At 39.3% G+C, this 27,756-nt stretch overlaps 1 protein-coding gene across 2 annotated transcripts in view; it reads left to right on the plus strand.

The window, feature by feature from the left end:
• The first annotated feature begins 1,424 nt into the window (after positions 1–1,424).
• The window catches only part of NKAIN2 (sodium/potassium transporting ATPase interacting 2), a 559,103-nt gene continuing 532,771 nt past the window's right edge, over positions 1,425–27,756 (plus strand). Inside the window, exon 1 of one of the 2 annotated variants that reach the window (XR_011697137.1) lies at positions 1,425–1,931. Coding sequence is in view for 1 of the 2 variants with exons in the window: in XM_071548996.1 (XP_071405097.1) it covers positions 1,878–1,931 (54 nt within the window). In the remaining variant the exon portion in view is untranslated. The remainder of the gene's footprint in view (positions 1,932–27,756) is intronic. The other variant, XM_071548996.1, reaches the window with a different exon arrangement.

The following is a 27,756-nucleotide window of genomic DNA, read 5'->3' on the forward strand; positions in this document are numbered from 1 at the left end:
TGAGCTATTCTCTGCCACTTGCTGCATTTCTCTGCTCTCTGAAAGAGAACAGATCCAGAGTTTTTTTCTCAGATATGGCTCTCCCTAGCAGTTGCCTCCTTAAGTCCTAAAATGAATATGTTCACTGTTTGTTACTCCTCTTAACTTGTGATTTGACCCATCAATGCTGTTTCTGATAGCACAGAGGATAACAATCAGAAAGATATCATTGCAGAGCTGAGGACAAACACTGCCACCTTTATGCGTGTTTTGCTCCTCTGTGGAGTGCTCATTACATATTAAGAATTTTAGGAGCCATAACTGATCATTTGACTGCTTGTCAACTCTTTTGTCAAACTCAGTAAGTGAGAGACAAACTATGTGGAATTCTAAGCTTCCAGTTTCATAGAATATTAGTGCTGCAAACAAATATCGCCATGGCCTCAGAAAACCCAATGACATTCCTCCAGTCCATAACTGTTGATGGCACTGATCAAACTACCTTTGTTAGTGGACAGCTCAGTAAAAGAGTGACCGGGTCCAAATGCAATGTCAAGGTGCTTGGTGATGATAGCAAGTAACAACCTTTGGAGGCTGACTGACACACCAGATCGTGCTATAAAATTTCTCACCAACTTGACATATTCTGGATGCTTTTAATAGCAAAGGAAAGCTGGAACAAGTCATTAAGTGCAAACCTCCTCATGTGGGCAGAACCAGTTCCCTGAAGCCAATTAATATTTTTTTCCAAATTCGACCACTCTTTCCTTCTTTTCCTGCCCTCACACTGCAGCTCCCGGCTTCTGCTCCGGAGTCAGCCCAGTTCTCGAGGTCAGATTCTTCTGATCGGCCTCCGCCTGTGTCCTGTGCTCAGGGTGGGAAGGACCGCGGCGCAGACAGCAGGTGGGGGCCGGCGTGTCCCCGGAGGTCCCTGATCCAACCCCGGCTGGGGCGGCCTCTCCCTGCACTGCCGGTCGAAGCCCGCCAGGCGGCAGCAGCGCTCCCCACCGCGGGGCTGCGCCGGCTCCGCGCCGCTCCCGCGGCCGCGCTGCGCTCTTGCTATTCCCTGCCCTGCTGTGCCCTGCTCTGCCCGCCCTGCGTGAGCGCGGACCGGACCGGGCCGAGCCCCGCGGCCCCGCCGCCGCCCCCCGGCCGAGGGGCTGTGCCTGGGCGGTGGCGGACGCCGTGCGGCGCGCGGGAGCTCTGGGAGCGGTGGGCGCGGAGAGGTGTCCCATCGAGACAAAGGCGCCCGGGAAGGTGCAGCCGCCCTCGCCGCGCTCGCGCAGACAAAGCGGAGGCGCCGCCGGCGCTGCGCCGCCCCTCCGCGCCCTCCCGAGGGGGAGCCCCCAGGCGAGGGGCTCCCACTGCCGGGGCTGCCTGAGCCCTACCGGGAGGAGGAGGAGGAGGAAAGCGCGCGGGGGAGCGGCCGTGCCGTGGGCAGGAGGGAAGCCGCTCTGCGAGCGTGAATCGAGCTCGGCGCCGCCGCCTGCCTCGCCTCGCCTCGCCGTCCCTCCCTCCCTCCTCCCCTCCTCCCCCCGCCTCCCCCCACCGCAGACGGCTGCGAGCCCGGATGGTTTGCGAGCGGAGTTGAGGGGGCAAACTTTGAAGCCCAGATGCCTCTGGGGCTGCGCAGCAGAGCGCGGCTGCTCCTGCAGGCACCTGCCGCCGCCCTCCCCCCGGCGCTGCCGCCCTGCGCGGGGGCGGCCGGCCCCGCTGCCCGCCACCGCCGAAGCGGCGGGCGCTGCGGCCGCGGGTAGGGCGGGCGGCGGGCGCGCCCCCATGCGGGTCCCGGGCTGGGGCGCGCCGGCGGCAGGCGGGAGCCGGGCGGCGGCCGGGCGGTGCTCTCCCGCCGCCTGAGTGGGCGCGGCGCGGGACGGCGGCGCGGGGTGCCGGGAGCCATGGGCTATTGCAGCGGCCGGTGCACGCTGGTGGCCGTGTGCGGTGCTCAGCTGGTGAGTGGCGGCGGGGGCGGCCCGCGGAGAAGGGGGGGAAAGAAAGGCGGGAGGGAGGAAGGGGGTGGCGGGGCGGCTCCCCTGCTGCCCGGAGCGGCAGCCCGCGGAGCAGCAAGCGGGGGAGGGCAGCGCCCGCGCTGTGGCGAGGAGGGGACGCCGGGACCGGGATGGGGATCCGCCTGAGACGGCAGGGTGGGAAATAGGGGCTGTGTTACAGGTAGTTTGGCGAAGGCTCTGCCGGCGAGGCTGCGGTGGGCTCACGGCGGAGTTAATAAACTCGGGCAGTTCACCCAAGCGTTGGCTCAAGTTGGTACCTGGTTGCGTTTGGCTGGCCCTGTGTAAGGCAGGGACGCGGCCGTGTTAGGGGTGATGCGCAGCTTGCAAGCTGTTTGCCATACAGGTGTGTGTCTGTGTGAAGTTATCACGCCTGAGCTCTTCGGCAGATGCGTATCTTTCTTTTTTTTTCCCCTTTCAGCCTTATTGTCCGGTGTATGTTAACACTGTATCATTATGTTGCTAGAGAACTAAAATAATTACATGTTTATGTTTACCTTTGGAGGATGTGGCAGCATTCGTAAGCTCAGCTACTAGCTAAACTAGACAGAGTTTAAAAAGTAGGCACAGTGATACAATAACAAAGAAGCTGCCTAAAAATAGATCTGCTTAGCAAGATGGTTAGATGTGCAATTGTATTGTGGCACTTTCAAAGAGACTTGGTATAAAGTTAAAAAGGTACTAACCCTTCCTGTAGTGTATACGTGAATTATTTTATTGTGAAATCAGATACATGATACATACAATTCCTGTGGAGCTGGATGCAGTGACGCACAGATAAAGACCTATCAAGGGAACATGCCCTATTTTTATTTTCATTGGACCAAATGTTCAGGTGCTGGGAGAACAGGTGCTGGAAGCACCTTCGTTGAGCAGTTAACCTTATAACAGAAAGGAAACATTTCATGTTACTTTATCCCTCTACCTCTTACTGAATAGTTTTGCTGAGAAACTGTAAGTCAGTATCAATAGCAACCAGCATTGTTGCCAATTTCTTTCCTGCAGCCAGGTAGTAAGCAAACTACAGAAGAAAACACCCAAGAGATTTCAGGGACCAAAATCAGTAAAACAGTATATAGGAAAGAAAGATGTGTTAGCAGATCAGAAATTCAAAGTGCCTGTGGTGTTTTTATCAGTAGTGATCAACCTCTAATCTTTTGTATTCTGGAAAACATTTTCTTTATACATGCTGTTCTTCACCTAAGTTATCTAATTCTTTGTAACTGGTTGTATCTTATCGGATGTGATTTATTCATGCACATTGTCTAAAAAAAGAATCTTGAATAGTAGTAGTGAATCTTGAGTGGAATGGGAGGAATGTAACCTTTTCCACCAATTTGGAAACATAAAGTTAATGACTGAAGTTCTTCAAATCCATTAAAGTTTCAAACACATACTTTTTTTTGGTCTTGTTTTTACTCAAAGGGAACAAAATAAATGGCTTAAAATTGTACCTCTTAAAGATAAGAGGTTGACTTTTGCTTGCTTTTTTTTTTTAATGTGTTCAACAACCAGGAGATTATGATGATGATAGAACTTGCTAAGATGTTAAATTGTTACTGCCTTGAAAGTCTGTGAAGGAAAGCATGTTTGCTACCTCATGGTGACCAAAATACATACAGAACTCCGTAAAAACATCAACAGAAATGTATCAGCAGGTGGATGAGCAGGTAATATAATGTAGAATTGTAGCATTACTGAAATCTTTCTACTAGTGCTTGTAAATTAAAATGTCAAATAAATATATTTTTAAAAAATAAATGCTGTTTTCTGGGGTAGCTTAAGCAAACTTTTAATAGAACTGTAAACTGAAAGCAAACTTTGTTATTTTATTGAGCGGGAAAAGGATGTGTTAGGAGCTACGCAAGCCTCTGAATCACACTTGGCCTATGTAATGACATTTAGATAGGTTAAAAGCAGGAATAATCATTTACATGAGAAAAAGGAGATGGAAATGGAAAAAAAAATATGCACTTCGTTAAAAGTCACATGTCACATGCTTTCATGTGCCATATACCATCAGATGGGAATAGGTCATGAGTTTTAAGTCAAGCAGATTTACCTCTCCTCAGTAGGCCCATGGGTAATTAATTGGTTGTCACCACTTTTTTAGGTAAAGAGTACTTAAAGGAACAAATGCTGTCAAGATTCATCCTAGAACTAGCAGCCACCTTAACGCAGATGCATATTCAAAAACAAATGATCTAGAAGTTATCTGGCCTGAGGAGATGGGTGTGGGAAGCATTTCTACAGTGATAACCATACTCAAAAAGAACCCCAACAACATAGAAGTTATAATGTGAAGATTATGTGTTACTAATATCTGAGATTCAGTTTTAAAATGATCCTATTTGAGTAGGGAGTTTACTTTTGTTTGAGGGAAAAAAGTTGGTACAAAGAAAGGTTTCTTTCATTTTTTGTAATGTGAATATATTCTTCCATCACTGCAAAGCTGGGGTGTGGTGATCTAATTGGTCTTTGTAGACACTGCACAATAAATAATATTGTGGAATATTGCAGTTCCTTAGAGCAGCTGTTGCTTATTGTACATGTATAAATGATGTAGTTGTAGCAGATAGACCGAAAAGGTGGTTGTTTCAAGTACTGGTGCAGGAGTAGAGCTGTATCAGCTTGAGAGATCCTGCATAAGCAGAATTATTTTCATAAATGCATTTTAAGTGCTTATAGTTAAGGCAAAATACTGTACCATGAGATTATCAGAAATCTCAAGGAATGCTTCAGCTCTCAAGGGCAATACTGATCATTGCTCTCTGCTTATTAACATACATATACCTTTCTGTTTGTGCTCTCATTTGTACTGTAGAAAACAACCTTTGACAGCTCATTTTCCTCTGCATTTGTAGCCAATGAGAAGAATTAACAGCAAGTAAGAGCTAATTTTGCTCACCTTAGGAACAAGGCATTGCCTTCTGCATGCAAAATTACTTATCTCAAAATAAGTTTTCAGTTTTTTAAGGTACTTATTTTGGTCTCTTCTGTCCTTTTTCCTTCTAAAGAGAATCTCAGGCATTGGTGCTTTAGTGGCTTTTGTGGTATGTTAACTATCCTGGTAGCAATGAAAGAATTTTATGCTATTGCTATTTTGTCCTTTAAACCTCTTTATTTTGGGGTGTCTCCTTTTCTATTAATAGCCTACACTAGTAACACTAATATCTTTTTGCCTAGTCTTTTTAATAGCAAGAGCAGCAAAGGTGAAACTGCCAAGATTATTGTGCTTTCTGGAAGTCTTCAAGAACCCCACAGAAACAAATTTGAAACTTTTTTCCTGCTGACTGTTGCTGCTTGGGAAACTTGGAGCATGGCAAAACAGAAAAGAGTGCTGCATGTTTTCAGCTTAGCAGGTCCCCTTCCAACTGCAGTGATAAGAAAGTGCAACATTTCTTAAGGAAAGTCTCCAATAATAATTCTCTTATTTTATACTTTATTTATATAATTAATTTAATACATTTTGCCTACTCTGCCTGTTCTTTTTCTTTTCTTCTTTTTTTTCAAGTAAGTTGTAATGCAACTCAGATATTCCAACAAGTATTAAAAACTATATAAATTTTATAAACAAGCTACATATATCCAAAAAGTCAGGTAGTGTTTCTGGAGTACTCAATGTGATAGTCTAAAGAAGCATTTATTTTAATGGGCATGTATCCACAGTTTCTAAAAATGTGTGTCTTTTGCAGACACCAGTGTGTGACATTTGCAGTTTCTTCTTTTTCTTGCTGGCAACTCACAACTGCAACCATAAGCACACAGGCTGATGGTGTCTCTTCCTGAGCTCATCCTGTTTTGGCTGAAGTCATTGTCCATGTCTGTCATATTGGTCAAACAGAATGGAAAAGACACCCAGGTTTGGTTGCTTTTGCTAACATAAGTCCAATCTTTATCTTTGCTTTGAGCTCATAAAAAAATTATCAAAACTCTAAGGGTTTGTACAGAATGTCCTTGTTCTGTGCTTTAAAACAAATGAATAATGGTCATTAAGAGAAAATTCAAATACTTAGTTTCAAAAACTGTATCTGATGAAGTAATTTCTATACTTAACTGTGATACCAAAGTCCATAAACACATGCTTAATTTACATGAAGAATACATATTTGATCTGCAGCAGGTAGCGTGGTGGAACCACTCAAACCCAGGAAATGAATTACATACCAACTGGGAAGCAATTTTTACCATATGTCTTCTATGACAACAGAAGTAATGAGAAAAGCCCATAATCTATATTGCACACTTGATATGAGATTGGTTCTTTTCCAATTCCCACTTGCATTATTAAACATTGGTACATGTAACTACAGAGAACAGAGCTACAGTGAAAAAGTCTGGCTTAGTGGTCCGTCCTGTAAGATTTTGGTTTGCCTTTTTAAAACATGAATAGTAAACATTCCTATACTTGTTCAAACACTTCAGGAGTAGTGATCATGACAAATTCTAGTCTGGATCACAAATCTATCTACAAGGTTTAGCTCAGTTTAATACCATGAATATCCTTTCTTGGGGAAAACCTCATGTTTTAACAGTACCCAGGCTACACTGTCTCTGGACTTTGAGAGAGTGAAGTTTGCTGGATTAGAGCTCAGGTCCTGCTTAGAGCAAAGCAAAGAATTCATAGCAGATACTCCTTAGGATTAGCTACCCTGAAGCATTATGCAATGAAGAACATATTGCGTTAATTTAGGGTCTTACACCACGCATAGTGTCTGGGTACTTTCCTACAGCACAACAAACCACATAACCAGTGGACATAGCATGTCTGGGGTTTTTTTCCATTTTTGTTACATGGAAGTAGCAGTTAAATTTTTGGGGTTTGCGTTTAGTTGCTGGGGTTTAGCGAGAGTTTCTCTTCTTTTTTTCACGTGTGTTTTAATTGTGTTTCATTGTCATTGCTGCCAATGGTTTTCAACAGCAGCTTTAGGAGACAAGTGTCTGCAATGGAAAATTCTGATGACATGTACACGTTCCTACATTTTCTGCTAGCAAAAGGGGAATTAAAAACGTGGGCTTTTCACGTGGAATGAAAAGTGATGTTGCTGCACTTAGCCTGTGGATCTGTAGTTTTATCAATCTGCAAAGAGTAGAAAGAATTGTTTCTGTTTTGGATAGTACTTAAATATAAGTGCTGCCTTTGAAATTGTGACTATGTCAACAACTTGTGTCTGCCTTCTTTAAAGTTCTGCTCCTTGCTTTGTTTCAAATTTGATAGGAAAGTGAAAGTCTTAGTTTCATTGTATTCAAAAGCATGTGATCCTACTAGCAATGAAAAGGAAACAGTGCTGTCAATAGCAGACTTCCAGCAGATGTGTGTTTGAGAGCTGTTGTAAAACAATAAGGAGTAGATTTTGAGGTGGTGGTGGAAATACATAAAGCAGAAACTTGATCATGAATTCAGAAAGCTAACATCTTCTCTTGTTATGAAAAAATATGTAACCTTTTTAGGTTTGTGACTCTTTGGTAGAAAAATAGGTTTTTTTCTTTATAACTTGAGGTGAAAAATGGTGATGAATACAAAAAAATGGATGTCAGAGGTAATAGCCCATTATATAATTTCATTTTAATGGCTTGACATTCACTACCAATGATACAGTATTATTTTTCATACAAGTGTGAATGTATAATAATTGTGAGTAAACATCATAAACTTCAAGAAAAGCAGAGTAATGCCTTAACTTACAGTCATAAAAGATTTCTGACCAGTTGAATAACCAGTTTAATTCACTGCTTCCTGAAGCTGAACTCCTTTAGAGTTCAGTGACCCAACTCAACATTCAGATACTATTGTGTTTAGTAGGAATGAAAGGTTTAAATAGATTGAGAGAAGTTGAATAAACTGCCTAAATATAGGCATTTAGTATATCTAGAAAAGTTACTCTTCTTGTGTAGCCGTAAGGAAAATCTTTGACTGGGGAAATTAATTTCATATTGAGAGAGATTTGAGCTAGCAGTTTGAATGATGAGCACAGGATGTTGTGTTTTTGTTTCTTTCTTTCTTCTGTTGCTTTACAAAAAGCACTAAGTAAGAATTTTAAAAACACACTAAAAGCTCTCTGTAGTCAGTGTGTAGTCAATGTAGTGTCATTTTGTAGTCAACAGAAAGGAACAGGTTCAAAACAGAAACATAATATTTTTATGATTGTGGCTTTTCTGTTCTAGGCTGAGCTGTGAGAATGTACATGATGCAAAGTGCAGCAGGTGAGGTTTGTAAAAAAGTTCTTGGTGAGTTGTTCCAGAAAAATCTAAATCCATATGGGATCTTCTCAATGTTATGGTGCATTTGATGATACAGATGTCAACATCCAGTTTCAGTTAGTATGAATTTTCTGAAAACTTCCCTGGTCCCAATACACTCTAAACTCCTGGTCCCAAGGTTCCACTGAGCTCAAGAGATTAATCTGAGTGTTAAATGTCAAAAGACACAGTTCTTCTGAATGGTGTTTTACAAAAGGTATGTCAGAAGTCTTGAATTTCTACAGAATTTTCTTAATATTCTGAATTTAAGTGACATTTTGTGGAGAAAAACAATAGTTAGTATTTTCAGATTTGAGTGGGGAAAAAAGTATTGATGGTCTGTCTAATCAGAATAATCTCTCTAGGGTTCTAAATGAGGGACTCCTTCAGGGGGTAAGGTCAGAGTGCCTAATGTTGTTTCTTGCCTTAAGCTGGCCATTAGGATTGTGTCTTAACTAAAGGGGTCCTTCAGCTAAAAAAGGCTTTCTGGGAGTGAGAGAGATGAAAAATAATAGACCCCATTATAGGATGTTTTGCGACCCACAGTACTTATTATTTATGTTTTCCTCCCTCTTGCATTTTCATTACTTAGTTTACTAAGGACTTTTTGATTTTAAGGATGACTGTGGTCTACAGATCAAGAAATGCTATTTTGGAAAAGTGTTCATTGCCTACCAAGGGAAACTAAGGAGCTTGCTTTCTCCAGAACAATGTCAGGTTTTGTGCATGCTTCCTTAAGATCCCCTAAAAATACGCTGCTAAAATCACATGGATAAAACCAATATATTCTCACTTTGGGGTTTAGATGATTTTCTGTAGCTTCCAACAAGAGTGAGGAAGACGGAGAACACTGTAAATAATGTGATCATAAAAATTGTGCTAAAACCACAATAACTTTAAAGAATCAGATAGTTTAGTATCATCCAGATTAATCCTCATTTATTTTTTTATCATGGTGACTGAAAGTGAGGGACTGAGTGCTTCCTGACTTGTAAAGTAGAATGCACAAAATAATGGAAATGACATTTTCTTGCCTCTGTGGCAAATAAACATTTCACAGTTTGTTATTTTATGCCCTCTCCCCAGTTGTACATGTACCAGCTCTATGGCATCTGAGAATTGTTTAAGCATTTTGTCATTCTATAACCCTCTGATGGAAATGACATTTAGAAGAAAAATTACTGATTTCTCTGTTCACTAAAAAGTAAATATGCATAGCTAATCATTCCATTCACCACAGATCATACTTATGCATCTTTAATAAAAACTAGATTTTAATTCATACATAACTTATAAGAAATGTTTATCAGTTTAAGGATCTGCTGATTCCCACCTAAATGTTTACATATATCTTGATACCTTGAAAATATCTTTCAGTTGAGTCTCAGGCTTACCTTTTATAGATAAACTTCCTTCTGTGCTGCCTATGTAATAACATGATGTGTATAAGAAATTCTGAATATTATACTGATTGCTAAAACCAATAAAAATACCATTTATATGACATAAATGAATCTCAGCTTTTTCTATGCTGTTTGAAGTAATAGCTTTCTAATATTGGAGTTTGGAGCAGTGGGGGTGTTCTTCCTGTTCTTTCACATTTGGGATGTTAGGCAGTGTCCTTAGTGGCAAGTCACCAGTTACATGTAACTGGCAAGTTACCAGTTATGTGAATAGGAATAGGAAAAGTCTGTTATATTCTATATTCATACCATAACAGATTGAGATCTTGTTTCCTCCTCACCCTGTTTTTCTCATGAAGGAATTCTCATTAGTGGAGTTTTGTGCAGAAAGCAGCATATGAGGTTAATTCTATTATTTCAAAGAGGCATGTTGAAATGATGATGCCTGTCATGTTTTTATGTCACATCACCTTTGGGAAGGCAAAAATGCAGGACCATTTGCATATGGTGAGGGAGCGATTCATACTATCTCATTTCAACATGTAATGAGTAGGCTTTGAACCACCTTCTGGAAGTTGCTACCTCTTCCTGGTGAATATAGGGTTCTCTGAGTTGGGAATGAAACTCATTTCTGCATGCACCTCTATTTACCTTATTATATAGTTAAGCCTGCTTATTTTTGATGATACTTTGTACTAAAGAGGAGAAGATAGACTGTCAAACTCTTTTTTTAGAATTCAGGCAGAACATAATTGAGTGATACGTAACATTTCTTCTGAATAAATGGAAGTCAAGCTAGAGGCCTAGAACAAGGGTCAGAGGCCTGCCCCTGTTCACCCTGAGTAGCATTTACTGTTGCTCTGAGTGATGCCACAGTAGAAAATTAAATTGGCATACAAGAACAATATAGCATAAAGAGATAGAGGATCTTGAATCTAAGGTACAGATATTTATGTGAGAAAGCTTAACTGTCTTAGGAAATGATGTCATTCCTTTCCAGGTGACTCATAGTATGGATCAATTTATTAATTAAAAATTCCTTTAAACTTCTTCATAGACAGACTACTAATTGGCCCTCAACAAGTATATTCTTCTTGTTTGAACATAAAAAGCTTTTGTGAGGAGAGAAAGATAGATGCTATGATGTCTCTCTAGAACAATGCATGTCTCTTTGAAAAGCTATTCTTCAATAATTAAACAAAATGTAAAGTTTGCAAATTTTTGCCATGACCAACAATGGCTTAACATTTTTCATTATACTCTGGTCACAGTCTTTGTGTTGGCAGTGTATTCTATTACAGAGCACAGAAACAAAAGGAGAAAAAATCCTGTTCTGTGTCATTGCTGCCTTCACAAAGCCACAAATACATTAAACTCAAGGTACTGTTCATTGTGCTGTTGAGCCACCAGTGACAAAGGTGATGTGAGTACCACTGAATATTAGGCAGTCATATGTCATTACATCACTGTTCAAACTGGCAGAGCAAATATCAGTACAACAGATGAAACATTAGCACTAAAGGAATGCTAAATGGTAAGAGGCATGTCAAAAAAAAAAAAAGAGAATATAGAATTTAGATGTTATTTTTAAGTTCTTGTTCATGCCTATCCCATGCCCTTGAGGCCAGTTAGCTTTTATTTTCTTTGACACTTGCGGCACTCACAGACAGTGACAGCAGCTTGGTAACAAGCCAGATGATGGCACTGGTACTGTTAACATAAGATATGGACTTCAGTGTATCCACAAAACAGAGTTCATTGTCTTGCATTTTATCAAACTCACTTTCCTGAGTATGGAGCTGGCAGTAAGTTTGGTACTTGCAGAGGTAAAACCACAACAAATTGGACCTGAATGTAGAATTCAGCATTTTCTTAATAATGTCTATTTCTGGATTTGGCAACCTTTCAGACTATTTAGAGGGGCTTCTGTCTGGTACAATTTTTTTGTTGTTGTTTTTTTCTTTCTTTTTTTGTAAATGAAAGCCATCACCCAGAGGTGGGATCATAATGGCAGTTACAGAAGAAAAGTTATTGGCTTCAGTGACTGGAAGAAAAGTTTATTCTGCATTGTGCTAAACTGTGGTTTTTCAGATGCATAATAAAAGTTTTATTTATGGACATCAATAAAGTGGTATCTGTTGTATAATATCACAGATCAGCATAAGGACAATAACAAAAGGCAGCTGGTTTAGTAAGCTCTATTTGCTGAAGAAATATGCTGTTCTTTGCAAAATGAAATTAAAAAAAGAGAGAAGAATGTTGGGGGCTTTTTCTTGCTTCCTGGCATTTGCAATTATTCTTGCATTGTGGTGTGCTTATAAAGACAATTATGTGGGTCCCATGTCAGTATTATATTTGTCATGACTACTGCCTTATTAGAGGACAGCTGCTCTTCTCTGCCCAGCACATCGTAACTACCACTGATGATAACAGAAGTTATGAGTGTAACCCTCCTCTGCATTACACCAATGGGGGATGCTGGAGCTCTCATGGTTTCAGTTAATTAACTTAGGTATAAAATCAGAAATGAAACTGATGGATCTGGGACTGGTCAGATGCTTGTTCAGAGTTCAGTGCCTGTAAGGAGGTTTTGAACTTCCAGCAGTTATTACTTGGCCTTTGTAACAGGTAAGAAAGGCACTGTCCAAATGCACAACACCTGAGTCTTTCAGAGCATGCTGAGTGTCTTCACCAGCAGGTCAGGTACTCAGGTCCCCATCAGCCTAGAGCAGCCACAACGAAGCTTGGTGTGTGTCCAACTTGTAAGCACTCCTCAGTCTTTCTGTAATTCCATCAGGATGAAAAAAAAAGGGGTGACCAGCAGATTTTTCTAAAGCTACTCAGGTGCTCTAATGGTGCGTTGGCTTCTGTCTATTCTGCTGAGAACTGGACTGAATTGGAACAATGGAGAAAATAGAAGTGGCACCATGCCATCATAATGCTGTTAGGAGCTAATGTAAACTCAGCTGGAGAAAACCATTTGCAGTGAACAAGGTTTATTGGTCATGGCAAGCCCAAAGAACATATTTTCAAGAACCACCCCTTGGATTTTAGCTACTGTAATGAGCTGCATGCAAAAATCTGTAAGCACATGGTTCTCTCAGCTCAGACCTCTGTGGTGAGCAGCCTAGACTGGCCTAGGCAATGTAAACACATGCCTCTACGTTCACAGTAAATTTCTCTCCTTTTTTTTTTGTTTGGTTTGGTTTGGGGTTTTTTGTTTGTTTGTGGTTTGTTGGTTTGGTGTGGTGTTCTGAGTGAGCATAATCCCTGACTTTTTTTAAACGTGAAAAGTATTCATCTTAAAACTACAGCATCTATTCCAGATAGTTTCCTTCCTAAGACAAGATACAAAGGTACAGTGATGAATGGATTGACCAGTTCATATTTGATATTTCATTTTATGCTTATACCATTTAAAAATAGATGACTTTTGACAAACTACTAGTATATATTTATATGAATTAGAAAACCTATACTTATAGTAAGTGAGGGAGGGGGTTGTCCTGCTCTGCTCTGCACTGGTGCAGCCTCACCTTGAATACTGTGTTGTGAAGTTTTGGGCACCACAATATAGGAAAGATATTAAGCTATTAGAGAGTGTCCAAAGGAGGGAAAGGAAGATGGTGAAGGGCCTTGATGGAAAGCCATACAAGAACACTTGGCTTGTTCAGCCTGGAGAAGAGAAGACTGAGGGGAGACCTCATTGCAGTCTACAGCTTCCTCACAAGGGGAAGAGGAGGGATGGGTGCTAGTCTCTTCTCTGTTTTGACCAATGGTAACACCCGAGGAAATGGCATGAAGCTTTCTCAGAGAAGGTTTAGGTTAGATATTAGAAAAATGTTTTTCACTCAGAGGGTGGTTGGACGCTGGAACAGGCTCCCCAGGGAAGCTGTCACAGCACCAGGCCTGACAGAGTTCAAGAAGTGTTTGGTCAACTTTCTCACGCACATTGTGTGATTCTTGGGGCTCACCTGTGCTAGTCCAGGAGTTGGACTTTGACAATCCTTGTAGGTCCCTTCCAGGTCAGGATATTCTATAATCATTGAATAAAGGTGGCTCAGGCAGGTAGGGTATTCATTTCCCCTCTCAGCTGAACTGGTGCTTAAGGGACAAACAAGGAATGGCCTCACAGTCAGTAGTAAACTTTAAAAATTTGAACTTTTTTTTAAATGTCTGAGATACTTTATCTCTCTATAAACATATAAAATGGTGATACCAACAGGTGCCAGAGGAGTACTTAAGAACAGCCCTCTCTGTGGTAGTTTGGAAGTTAGATCTGTCGTAACAAGATGCAAATCTCATTTCAACCTCTGCAGATTTCATGAGAACATGATTCTAAAATCTCTGGACCACAGGTCCACCTGCACAATTTAGGACAGGATTTTTTTCTGCTCTCATAGATGTCGGTAGTGTCCAGCTACAGCTGGTATCTCTGATGAGGACATACTCAATGTCCTCCATGTAAGCTGTGGATGGTGACATCCAGGGAACTGAGCCATGCCAGCAGTTTTTATACCCCAACATAGCAATGGCTGCTGAGTTGGCCACATTCTTACAGTGTTAAATTATTTCACGGCGAATTTCCTATCCACATAATCTAGCAAGAAAAGGTGGAAGAGAAGGTTTATGCTCATGCAGAGACATAAGACTGGCACTGGAGTGTCTCTAGTTTTCTTTAGTGGAGTATTGTAACTTAGAGCTTTTATCCCATTTATCTTGAAGATGTGAAATTTGCTGGGGAGTTGTGCTGAGACATGTTTGCTGATGGAAGGAATGGTTAATCTTCCAGGAGTGTTTCCACGTAAAGAGTCAGCTTGTGTTTATGAGGAACCTCTACATCATAGCCATCCTAGCACTTTTGTAAGGTCAGTATATAAACACAGCCACCCAAATCTCTTTAAAACATCAAATTTGATAGAGATAAAATGTGCTTAGAGAATAGTTTTTTAAAAGGTCGAAAAGTAAAGATGATTTATTTACTTCAATTGAAAATCAGCAGATATTAGATTAAGGTTAGGGATAAAGAAAATAGATCTCTAGGATGATGCTATACTTGAGAGAATATTGATCAGTAATTATTTCAGCAGGAGCTGGTGGTAAGCTGAAAAGTAGTTTTACAAATTTACATAAATGTTTCTGATTAGCACTTCTTGTACATAGATTTACCTAGATTTTTGTTCCACACTTTTTCTCAACCTTAGTGTTTCGTCAATGTTCGACCATTCTCATTGTGGATTAAAAATATTTGAGAAAATTCTGTCTTTTGTTTAATGTTCTTATGGAGTCAGAAAATAAAAATAATTATGAGCTTGCTAATTTCATGAAGAAGAATGTTTTGCACTGCAGAGTTTTTACTGGATACCCTACAGATGAGTAGTGTTACCATAAGGGTGTTGACCTTTTGGGAAGTTTCTTTCAAAAAATGGTTTGTGAGCAATCCAAACTGCACCAACTCCTTGAGACTGGAACAGATATTTTAGCTAGCAAGGACACACACCTGCTGTTTGTTCGTTAGGCAAGGGTCACTCCCTAGGAGCTTTCATCGCCTCCCTGGAAGTTTTCTCATGAGAACGTCTCAACTTTCTTACTGATCTCCGGACATGGACCTGAGAACATCGGGATGAGATAATATAAACATGGGACTTGTGAGGTATGGGTTTTAACCAATTAGAGGTTCTAGCGTGTTGGTGTGACACTCTTTTTAGCCAATAAGATGTAGCTTTAACCCTATATAAACTGTGTGCTGTGTGTATTAAAATGTCTTCACTTTTAACCTCATAGGCTTCTTGGGTGAAGTCCTTTCTCTCTGCAGATAATTGTTTACTTTATTGGCCTTGGAAAGGGAAGCATTTTCCCAGGTATTTGATAATCACTTTGGGAAGATGTATCTATGACATCCTAATGAGAACACTCATATTTGAAAAATGTCATACAGTTGTTTTCTGTTACAACACCTTTCTCCTTGTATCTATTTTACAGTCTCCCTAGGATTACAAAAGTAATATTAGGTGTCTATGAATGGGTGGGTCGTCACAGTCTTCCACTAATCAGCTAGTATAATCTTAAAGTAAATATTTCTAGTGCTCCTTGTTGGAGATCTGTGTCATTTTCTGTAGCACTTTCTTTATTTGCTGCCATGCTTTCCCATGCATGCAAGCATGTGAGAGAAATTCCTACGAGGTATCTCAGTGCCTAGTCTGTCTATCAAGATGATAGAGGCAGGCAGGGTCTTGTAGGGGGCAGAATTCACTGCTCTTTGTTATAATTTAGAAACTTAAGTGCTTTAAATCATGCTCTGAAAGAACCAGCATCCCTATGAACTTGGTATAGAATATCAAGTCTCAAATTAGGTGTCTAGAATACACAGTATATCTGTGCATTTTCTGCTCCGTACACGTGTGGTATATACTTCTTTGTGCTAACTGTACAGTAAGTTAAAATATGGATAAATTTCTTTTCTTTTTTTTTTCTTTCTCTTTATCCTCCCTTTATATTTCACAGAATCACAGAATGGTTGAGGTTAGAAGGAATCTCTGGAGATGATCTAGTCTAATCCGCCTACTAAAGCAGCCTCTCCTAGAGCAGCTTGCACAGGATCATATTCAGGTGGGGTTTCACAGCCTCTCTGGGCAGCCTGTTCCAGTGATCTGACACCTCAAAGTAAAGAAGCTTGTCTTCATCTTCAGATGGAACTTCCTATAATTTAGTTTGTGCCTGTTGTTGCCTCTTGTCCTATCATTGGGCACCACTGAAAAGATTCAGGCCCCATCCTCTTGACATGCACATGCTAAAGGTCTGCCATAACCAGATTTCTAAAGTTGTATCATCTTATGAACCTGCATAATACATCAAGGAGAAGAAAAAAAAAAGAGGCTATTTCTTCAGGCTTAATTATGTAATAAAATGGATATAATTGTAAACAGGAAAGCTGTAAAATAGAGTTAATAAAGGTCATCCTTGAAAGGACTGTTTACCCTCATAATGGTGACTGAGTCTCTGCTTTAAGAGCTGACAGGTACTAATGGAGTATGTGAGTGAAGTTTTCTTTCATACCTTCTTTTTGTCACTGTTCATATCTTTTCACTACTCAGGTCCTCCTTGTTTTACTTTCTTGAAATATATTGTTAGGAAGAAAAGTTAGATAGAGCCACTGTTCATGGCGGTTGTTGATATTTGTTATATGAGTTTGCCTTCTGCTGCTACCATGAGGAATATTGCCTATATGGCTATAAGGTAAGCTATATAAGCAGCAAAGATTGCCTACTAATTATCTACTAATAAATATGAAATATTTCTGTATGAAATCATTCTTTCTAGTTCTTTCATATGTTACTGAGTCCTCATGAATCTTCTTGGTTGCAGTTAGTTGTGGAGCCATTTGGTGACAAGGCAATGTCTAGCCAAACAAACCCAGCTGCATTTCATTGGACTATCTTCTTTATTCCCTTAAGTAATAATCGTTAAAAATGTGAGGGAATATCAGTTCTGTTGCAGCATAACAGGAGAAAAAGAGGCAGAGATTTTCCCTCAAAATCGTGTGCATGCATGAGGAAAGGCATGTTTAGTGAAAGAAAATCCACTGACAATAAATGAATGAAATTACAGTAAGGCTTATTGTATTCAAGGAGTGTGGGCAGGAAAATAAGAACTAGTTTCTGGTGTAGTAACATAGCCACCAGGAGATGTGGGAATGAAGGAATGGGGAGAAGAGATGGAGGGAAGAGAAAAGAAAGAAAATATGTCATTGGTGGGACTGATTTTTAATTTGGGAAATATTTTCAGATAGATTTCTTTCCTCTAGACCAACCTCTTTTTATATGGATCTGAAATCCAAAAGTTAAAAATGAATAACAATTTTTCAGTGATTCATGGTTCAGATTGGATAAAGGGGTTGAACGAAGCATATCAATTTGAAACATTTATTCAATGTCTATATACATATACAGAGATGTATGTGTGTTTATCTGACAGGCAAAACTGTGTATGTCTCAGTGATGTGTAAAGATGTCATACTTGACATTGAATTTATATTTAAAGCAGTGATGTGTCAGGTACTGCAGGTGTACTACAGTGTATACATGATTACACTGAATGTATCGTAGAATTTGAGACTTTTAAAGAAAAGCTTGCATACCTTTATAGCTTTAGCTGGAAAACTGGACTTCTGGGGACAAGATTAGTAGTAGATGGAGCTTAGGCACAGGCAAAGTCTTAAACAATATGTTGAATAGAGGTAGCGTATAAGTGATGGATTACATATCCCTTTTCAGCTCAGTATTGCAACAAAGGAGACAGCAGCTTAAGCAAATATGCCTGAATGAAGTCATAGCTCTGAATGTGTGTGCTGTGAGTTTTTAAAATAGATTCATGTTGAATTGAGTAGAATCACAATCTCCTACGCTGCATGGGTGGTACTCAGGACTTTAGGCAAATGGATCATAAGCCTGATACTAATGGAAGTCTATTAGAAAGAGGTAGGAATTTATCTTACATGTGTCACAGGTGAATTTGTCTTTAGCAGACCTACGAGCTGAGTAAATGATAAATGTTTCATATTTATGTCATTGAATTAGATGGGAAAGGTCCTTCATTCTGCCACTTCCTACTATTATTATCAGTGCTAGACTGCTAATTTGGGAGAGAAAGGAAAGAAAGCAGAAGAAAAGAAAAGTAGCTTAGGTATTGAGTGAGGGTGACAATACACAGGGCCCTTCTTGGAACACAGAAATATAGAACTGCTCTTTAGAGATGGTATCATCTCCAGAAGGAAATGCAGATGGAGACCATTTGCTGCTTGATCTTGCCGGCCAGGGATTTCATTGGTTCTTGCCATTCTTTAGAGGTATTAGGACTGCACTCCAGGGGAAGGAGAGGTTTGTAGAGGGATGGACAAGCTGTTGCATGCACACAGAGATGGCTTCACAATGGCAGTAACCAGTACTGCTGACCATCAGAACTGATGTTTCTTTTGGTGGAGAAATACTCTGCATTTCTATTCATTCCAATTGCCCATGGCTTGCTCACCTAAGAGAGAAATCATTTCAGGTATTTGAGCAGTGAGGGTGGAAAAAATACATACTTTTAGCTTACATGTTTTCATGCATTTAAAGTTCATTTTGTAAAAACGAAAAAAGAAAATATTATTAGCCCGGTAATATAAAAGTTGTAATATAGTCTGCAATTTACTTTGAGTATATTTAAAAAGTCTACTAAAATTCAAGCTTCAGCTCAGATTTTATGATAAAGGAATCAACATAAAATGAGGAGCCTGTGTAATATCAGTAACACACTTTTATTCAGAAATTATATAAATGTTGATTTTTAAAGCCCACACTATAAGACATATGATAAAGGGAAGAATGCATTAGTTGGACAACTGTGGTAGTTTTAAGACTAGTTTTAAGACTCAATGAGAGAGCATTTGGCTAAGACAAGGTAGTCGTTTATAGGTTTCTTCTACTTCTGAAGCCTATTCTTTTTTTGCTTTTTCACTCAGCTTACAAAAATATAAAATAATTTTCTGTTTCCATTTTTCTTTTCACTTTTTGTCAAACAGAGTACATTCTTTCTAGTTGCTGAATGTATAATAATTTATGTACTCCTTTAAAAATATCTGTTGTATATTCCCTGGAGTTTATCAATCACCCTTAGAAAAATCTAAGCCTAAAAAATTTAGATGTGTACTAAACTCCCTTGAAACCTAACTGGTGTCATATTGATATGTCTAGGCTAGATCATTTTCTGTTAATTTGCTCTTCTCTACTTAGTTGTCTTTACTTACTTTAGTTGCTACTCAGACCTGAAGACTAGGTGTTTTGCTCCTTTAGCTACTTGGTAAGCTAGAAATAGTCAATATTGTGAAAGCTGTTTAGATGAATTCCGTGGACTTGCCTAATATAGGCTGGTTACTTGGTTTCTCTGCTGTTAGCAGGGTGTGTAGAGCAGGAAGAAGTACTCCTGGGGTCATTCTGAATGTGTCGAAGGTGTCTCATTCTCCTTCATGACTGAGTTTAAGTGACCGCACACAGTGCACATTAGATGTCTGTGCAGGGCTAGGATGCACAGTTGCAACCTATGCTTGAGTCAGACACGGAGATTGCTCTTCCATCCCCAAGACAAGGCTTGATCCTTTCTGTCACAGTGTGTCTGGAGAAGGAGTAGTGGTAGCTGTAGTGCTTCCCAGTTTTCACATAGTAAGACACTTAGTTTGCACACACAAAAAATCATCTGTTTGCCCTCTTGAGAAGACATAATTTCTCAGCCATTTTGAGAGAGAATACCTCACCAACAACCTAGGAGCAATGGGAACATCTATCCAGCTCGTATTCAGTCTAGGCCAAGAACAAGACAGAAAATGGAAACAGGTGCCTAATCTTCCTCTATGTAAAAGAGAAGAGTTCCCTAAAGAAATGTACCTGGACTCAGCTCTTTGGACCATACTACTCATTTTCTGTGTTAGAGTTATAAGATGCATAAACAGTATTAAATGCAGATCCTTACTGGCAAATTGTTTAGTGTGGTATAGAGTTGGGTGGAAATTATGTTATTCACTCTCCCAGAGTCATGACATCAAGGAGTGGAAATTGCATCTGAGTTCCTAACCCATGATTTTTCAGGACTGATCCTATTTAATTTCTCATTGGTAAAGTGGTTCAAAGATTAATCATTAATCATCTCTGTTACCAAAAAAATAGATTCAGGCCCCAGCACAAAAGCCTCTTTATGAAGCAAAAGGTCTTATTAAAATATTAACTAAAGTCCTGAGAAGATCCATTAGAAAAACTACTTCGGTTGCATCACCAAGTTGCATTTTCAGGAAAAGCAAGATTAAAGTAGAAAGATCAAACATAACTTTTCTTCCTTGTTTTTTCTTGCTCTGTAAGATATGGTCATTTCTATCATCAACATCATCAGTAATCTGAAAAATTCTTACAGAGGGAAATGTGTTAAGCTTGTTTTCTTCTGTGCAATTACTGCTCATGGTCTGATTTTATTCAGTGAGACATTAAAGTCAGTTCCAACAATAACAATAAATGAGTATACTTGGGTTCTCAGTGCCTAGGAGAAATACGGAGTAAGTTTAAATCTGGATAGGCTGATAATTGTCATAACATTGCTATTATCTGTACATGCTCTTAGCTTTGCACCATCTGTGCAGAACAGTACCATGAGCCCATAGCTTGCCACAGAGTGTTGAGAGTCCTCTTCAGAGTGGAGGTGCCACATGTGAGGGACCAGTGGCAGAATCTGGAGCACTGTCATTCTTTGCCAATTGCGGTCTTTTGCCTTTGAGTATCCCTCTGTAGCTGCTTTATTTCTCTGAATAGCTCCTTACAGCAGTTTCTAGAACTGCTGAAAATACTCTGGTGTTTGAATTTATTATTTTTTTAGTCATCTTTCCTGGGTGCTCTTTTAAAAATGCCTGGACAATGTTTTGCACAGTGTGGAGTTTGCTGACCATTGTCCCATGTTTTAAATGATTGTTATGGGTCCCTTCTGACTTGAGATATTCTCTGATTCTATCCCTGGTATCCCACAGACAGAACTGAGTGTTCTTTTCATAACCTGTCTGTCTCTTTAGCTGCATTTTTCTTTGAATCTGGGGAGAGAAAAAAATTTGTTTTATTTATTTCTTGCCTATACATCTGATTACTGTTATGACCTTACTGCTGTCTGCCAGACATGAAAAAAAAAAAACAAACAAAACACCACCAACACCACAAAAAAATCCCTTACAGTTCAAATGTATTTCTTTATGACTGACAGTCTTCCTAAGTGCAGTTCTGGCACTGTCAGATGGGTGATGTGCTTTCTGGGCTTATAGAAGGTCAGTGATGTTTCTTCATGTTTCCAATGTCTTTTAATTCAAGCAAATGTGCTTTCAACACACCAATTCTGAGTTTTGTGAAAGCGAGACTCAAATTTTTGAAAGCTGCCCCTGTTTTCAGTCATTCAAATCTGCTAAAATTTAAATATAAAATGGACATCCAAATGCCTTTCCATCAGCTTTGAAAGTCATAGCTTATGGGATCTCTGTTGCAATTGCCAGAATAACAGTCTGTGAAACCTGCCAAGGAATTCAAGGAAATTATTGGTAGCCACCATTATGGTTTTGTTTTCATTGGCAAAAACATTAGTGTAGTTACTTCACTATCTTGCCTCAGTTTTTCATCCAGATTGCCAGTAATAAAAAGTATGATTACTCCATTGGAAATATGCTGCTTGCTATAATTCCTGTAATCTTCTCTGTTTTATTTTCTCTTCCTTGTCTTAGTTTTATTTCTCTTATTATATGAGTAAAAATTAATCAGAAGATGATATTTGGCATTTTTAAAGCTAAAACTGCACTTTATATTGAGCAAACAGCTCAATCAGGGATCTTTTCCAGTTTTGAATTTTTTCCTTTACTTCCCATTGGTCACCTATGTTTGAAATTGTAAATATTGTCAAAAAAAGAAATATAGTAGAAAAGTTTCATGACTACTTTTTAATGTCTTCCTTTCTTTTGTATACTATCTCCTAATAAAATGTTAAAACATATGCACCTATCTAACTTCCTTTTCTATATGAAGGAATTAAATGTTATGTCAAATGTAATTTGTGGGAACAGGTAGGTCGTTATATGCATGATATTGGATGCTATTTCTGTGTATTTAAAATATATAAATATTTACTCATATTTATTACACAAGTTATTCTCTCTCAAAGGAACATTGGTAAGTAATAACATGTGCTGGGTTGAACCTGTCTGGATGCCAGGTGCCCACCAAAGTTACTCTATCACTCTCCCTCCTCCCATGGACAGGGGAGATAAAATGTAACAAGGGACTTGAGGGTCAAGATCAGGACAGGACCAGATCACTGACCAGTCACAAGCAAACCAGACTTGGGGAATTTAATATAATTTATTACCAATCAAATCAGAGTAGGATCATGAGAAACAAAAACATCTCTCCCCCACCCTTGCCTTCTTCCAAGACTCAAAAATTCTCTTACTTCCTCCCTCCCTGCAGTGACATGGGGACAGGGAGTGGTGACTGTGGTCAATTTATCACATGTCTCTGCTGCTCCTTCCTCTGCAGGGGGAGGACTCCTCATTCTCTTACCCTCCTCCAGCATGGGGTGCGTCCCACAGAAGATAGACCTCCATGAACTTTTCCAGAGTGAGTCCTTGCCATGGACTGCAGTTCTTCATGAACTGCTCCAGCATGTATCCCTACCTGTATGGTGCAGTCCTTCAGGAACAGACTGGTCCAGTGTGGGTCCCCCATGGAGTCACAAGTCCTTCCAAAAAGCCTACTCCAGTGTGGGCTTTTCTCTCCACAGTTCCACAGGTCCTGACAGGAGCCTGCTCCAGAATGGGCTTCCCAGAGAGTCTCAGCCTCTTCTGGGCACCCACCTACTCTGCTGTGGGGTCCTCCAGGGTCTGCAGGTGCATGTCTGCTCTGCTGTGCATCTCCATGGGCTACAGGTAGACAGCCTGACTTATCGTGGTCTGCACCAGGAGCTGTAGTGCAACCTCTGCTCTGGTATTTGTGGAACCTCCTTCTTCACTGACCTAGGATCTACAGAGTTGTTGCTCTCATGTATTCTCACTCCTCTCTCTGTTTGAAGTTGCTCAGGTCTTTTGGTTTTTGGGGTGTTTTTACCCCTTCTAAACTACGCTATCCTTGAGGTACTACCAGTGCTGCTGATGGGGCTCAGCCTTGGCCAGTGGCAGGTCAGTTTTGGAGCCAGCTGGCATGGGCTCTGTCAGACCTGGGTGAAGCTTCTAGGAGCTCTCCATAGAAGCCACCCCTGCAGTCCACTGCTACCCAACCCTTACCATGCAAACCCAAAATATATAGTAGTAACTAGAATTTGTGTGTGAGGAGAGATTAAGAAAACATTGAAACCTAATTTTTATTGTATTCAAAGCATATTTTCCTTCTGTTTATGTGGCACAGGTACAAGAGTAGTTAAGCTGAGTTTTATGACAAAAAATGTAGATAGTGATTATCGCTGGATCTAAAGAAAACAAAAATAGTTACAGTGAAAGAAGACATGGGATGTCTTCAGTATTTGAGTACATCTGTCCTGTTAATTTATATGGCAGTATTGAAGTTAGAGTACAGATGTGTTCTCCTCGTCATCATATAAAAATATCAGAATATAGATCCCTGTCTGACAAAGCTGTCAGAGTGGTTGTGACAGTATGCAAGTCTGGGTAAATTATCAAAAGTTGCAAACCTTTTAGCGTTCTTAGTCACTCAGAGGAATATAAATATAGGCTGAAAGTAATTATCACTGGTGCTGTTGCCTTAGGTGGCTGTCGAGAATTTGCTCCTTATTTCTGAAAGCTCTCCCAAGAACTGGTTGGAAAGCAAAAGGTTCCTGTTGTTTTATCATTCATGTTGCCTTATTTTCCACAGCCTAGTACATGAAAGATTTATGGTAACCAATAAAGTATTAAAGATGTGCTTTTTTATATTTGAAAATCTCCTTAAGTACTGTAGTGTATTGCCAGTGATGATGCCTGCTGAGATGGAAGTTCAGATGCTACTGCTCTTGAAAACAGAGTTGAGAGGGTAACTTGTCTTTGAAGTGGTGATCCTTTAAGTAAAGTTTGGGTGATCAAGTTACTGCGCCTGTTCATTTTAGAAATCTGTTGAAGAGGGCCAGCTTGTTACCTCTAAGCTCTATGATAGTGTTAAATGGCTTTGTTTTACTACCATCTATGTGATGTTTAACCTTTCAAGGCCAATGCAGAAAAGTGTAAATTTCTGTTGTTCACAAACACTCTTTTTTTTGTTATATATGTATACTCTTACACTGCACTGTATTTTCAGACTCATTCACAATGCTCATCTAACTCATTGCAATATTTAAAGAACTACAGCCTCTTCACACTTCATACGAACTGAAAGGTGAAGTTGGAACATTGTCATTGATTAAGCAGTAATAAATAATTTTACTGAAGTATGGTGTCAACTGATTCCAAAATGCAAAGTATTCCTCTGAAAATTTTTTTCTTCAATGTTATTTTCCAGGCAGCTTCAGAAATAAATATTATTGGAATAATCAGAGTGAGTCATCTATGTTTTCCAATTCAAACAAATATTTGGAAATGCTCATCATTAAAGCTATATGTGAATTTGGCTTAGTGTATTAATTTTTGAAAAATATCCAGGCATGTTTGATCAAGAGCAACAACAATCAAACCAGCAGCTTATACTGGTAGCAAAACACAGTGGGGTTATTTTAGGCTGTATTCAGTCCATCTACTTCAAGGAATCTCTTAGAGGATAGTGCTTGGATTTTAATTAAGCATAAAAACCGGAATTAATGGAATGAATTTTAATATTTACTTTATTTTACTTCACTTAATGTGTATGTTTGCTTCCCCTAAATGTTTGTTTAGCTTCGATATTTTCAGTTTTTCATTTATTCCTTGATTTTGACCTAGAAAGTGTAGTACATACTGTAAAAGTTATAATTGATAAATATGGTATTCTTTTCAATTACCGCTACTTAAAATACTACTTAGATAGTTTTACCAAATTATTATATACTGTTCTTAAAATATATACTTTTTTCAATGGTTGAAGTGATATTCAGGAAAAAATTTACATATAAATTACATATCTGACTTTTAAAATGGTGCACATAGAGAACAAAAAGACAAAGAAAGTGATTCCTCAAGTTTGCTGTTCTATCAAAGGTGGCTTTCAAATTTATTGTTGACAAGTACTCAACGTAGCAATAAAAGTTTAGATGTGTTTTTATTATTTTATTTTTTCCCTAACAAGATTCTGACTTGAAAAGGTAGCCAGAGCTTTTGATACACAAGGATACAAGAATAACACACTTCTGAAGCAACAATCCAGAATTCTGTCTGAATATTTTTCTCTCATTTTTAATGCATTTTTTCCACCTACCTTTAGTATGTTTTGAATATATACTGAGAACTGGGTGATCATATGATTAAAGAAAATATCATAATGTGTATCTTAATGGTGTATCATAAGGTCAGAAGATTAAATCTGCAGAGGCTGCCTCCTGATATTTTTTTTAATTATGTATGTTTTCTTCAAGCTTTCTTATAATTATATTTTATTTAAGAAGCACATGCTACACATAGGCACATAAAAAAATGACATGAAGTAATTCCTGCATTTCAAACCCTGTTAGCTGCTAGTGGAGTCTGCAGAACCTCTGATAGCTATTGTATGTCACTTGTCCTCTCTTATGTCAGACATTAGTAGTGTCTAGTGCCTGCAGAATGCTCTGTGAATGGGTTGCACAGCTGTGTGCTGACAGCAGAGGAGCATTGAGGCATGCAAGATACATAGTTTGATTGACTCTGAGTCATGCAGAAGTGTCCATCCCAAGCCAGAGGATGCTTCCTGTGAACTTGATTCTGGAGTTGTAAGTCTTCAGCGTTGTCTGTTCTCAGCAGACAGTTAAGATGCCTTTTGTCAAAATGTCCTATCTCCAGAAATAGTTGCTCAAAATAGCAAGATCTTGCAAATGATTACATTCTATGTTCATTCTTTTGGCTGTCATATGATCTGCTCTTAGTGACTTTTCAACTTCTTTTCTGAATCTAGGGGTTGAGGGAAAACTTGTGGAGGGGAAGAAAGCTTCTATTCTCTCAATAAGCTTTCTTATTAAATATTTTTCCAGTTTTCTTAGTCTTCAGCATCTTCAGGGTCCAGAGCAGTGCTCAGTGTATTGCAAACCTGCTGGAAGACAGGATCTTCTGTGATACTGCAATATCATGAGACTCAAAGTATCCAGATCATGTATCCTTCCTCATACTGCACCAAATGTCTCCCTTCTTCATCTCTCTATACTGCACAGGGTGTCATTTTTCCCTTCCCACTTCTGTACTAGGTTTGTCCACGTCCCATCTGTTGTATCCTTGCAACCCACCTACTCTTAACTCACTTGCTTTCCTAATTTGGCCCCCTTAAAATAAAAAAGCAAAGAACTCTGCTCCAGTATATGGTTCAGTATTAGAAATGATAAACTATGGCGTCCCTCTCTCCTAATATCAATTTAATCTACCTTAACCATATCTAAGCCCTTTTTCATTCCTCTATGTATCTGTTCTGCTTTTCTTCCTTTTCCCATTCTCACCTATCATGATCCTTCCCATTCCCTCAGGCTTCCTTCTTTATTTCAGTTCTCCCTCACTTTTCATCTTACAACCCGTTTTCTTCCCTGTTCCTTGCTCTGCTTTGTGGGTGTCAGCCTGCTTCTTTCCTCATTTGGTATTATTTGGTATTACTGAAAGTGAGCTAAAACAATATTTTCTTTCACTGACACAGAAAAAAAACCTAGTGGATTGAAGTCAGATGGTACTGTCTCTTCTGGATATTGCTCTTCCGCTTCAGAGACATGTTTGAAGCAGTTCCTCAACTTCACTGTATATAGACACATTGAGTGGGCTGTATGTTGTAAAGATCCTGTATTGTTTCCAGTGAGGGCTGATATCCTCACTAGGTCACCAGATAATGTATGGAAGAAAAATGTGGCTAGGTGAGCAAAAGCCGTGTCAGGAGACCACTTTTTCATCATAAATCAACACTCTTGGAATGAAAAATGCACGATGTCTAACCTGATAATGTCATTGTAAATGAAGAAGGTTTAATTGGTGAAAGAAATGTTGATTTGAAAGAAAGAAGCATAATTTCTGATGTATACTTGTTGTCTCTGGCATGTGATTTTCTTCAATATATGAGATGTGATTCTTTAAAATATGAAAACATGTGAATGTAACCTGTTAAACTTTGAATTGCATGATTAGCATTTGCACAAAAATGTAATTGTTGGAATGTATTTTCTTCTGACTTTACAAACTGTTAGGCAACCTTTCAATCTCACATTTTGAAATTATGATTACTTTGCCACTTTCTAAATATGAGAAATGCAAATTTTGAAAAAGTCTGTAATGTATTCTAGTAGTTTCTGTACTGGTTATGCTGACAGTGTGATTAATAAAATCACTATGATTTTACATCACATAGTCTTGGATAACATCTTTTGAATGTATGCTTTATTCTTACCCAAATTGAAAATACCTCTTTGTGCCTTACTGTACACCCTATCAATGAACTTAATACAATTTGTTCTATCCATTC

The sequence above is a fragment of the Pithys albifrons genome, chromosome 2 (assembly GCF_047495875.1).
Source record: "Pithys albifrons albifrons isolate INPA30051 chromosome 2, PitAlb_v1, whole genome shotgun sequence".
NCBI lineage: Eukaryota > Metazoa > Chordata > Aves > Passeriformes > Thamnophilidae > Pithys > Pithys albifrons.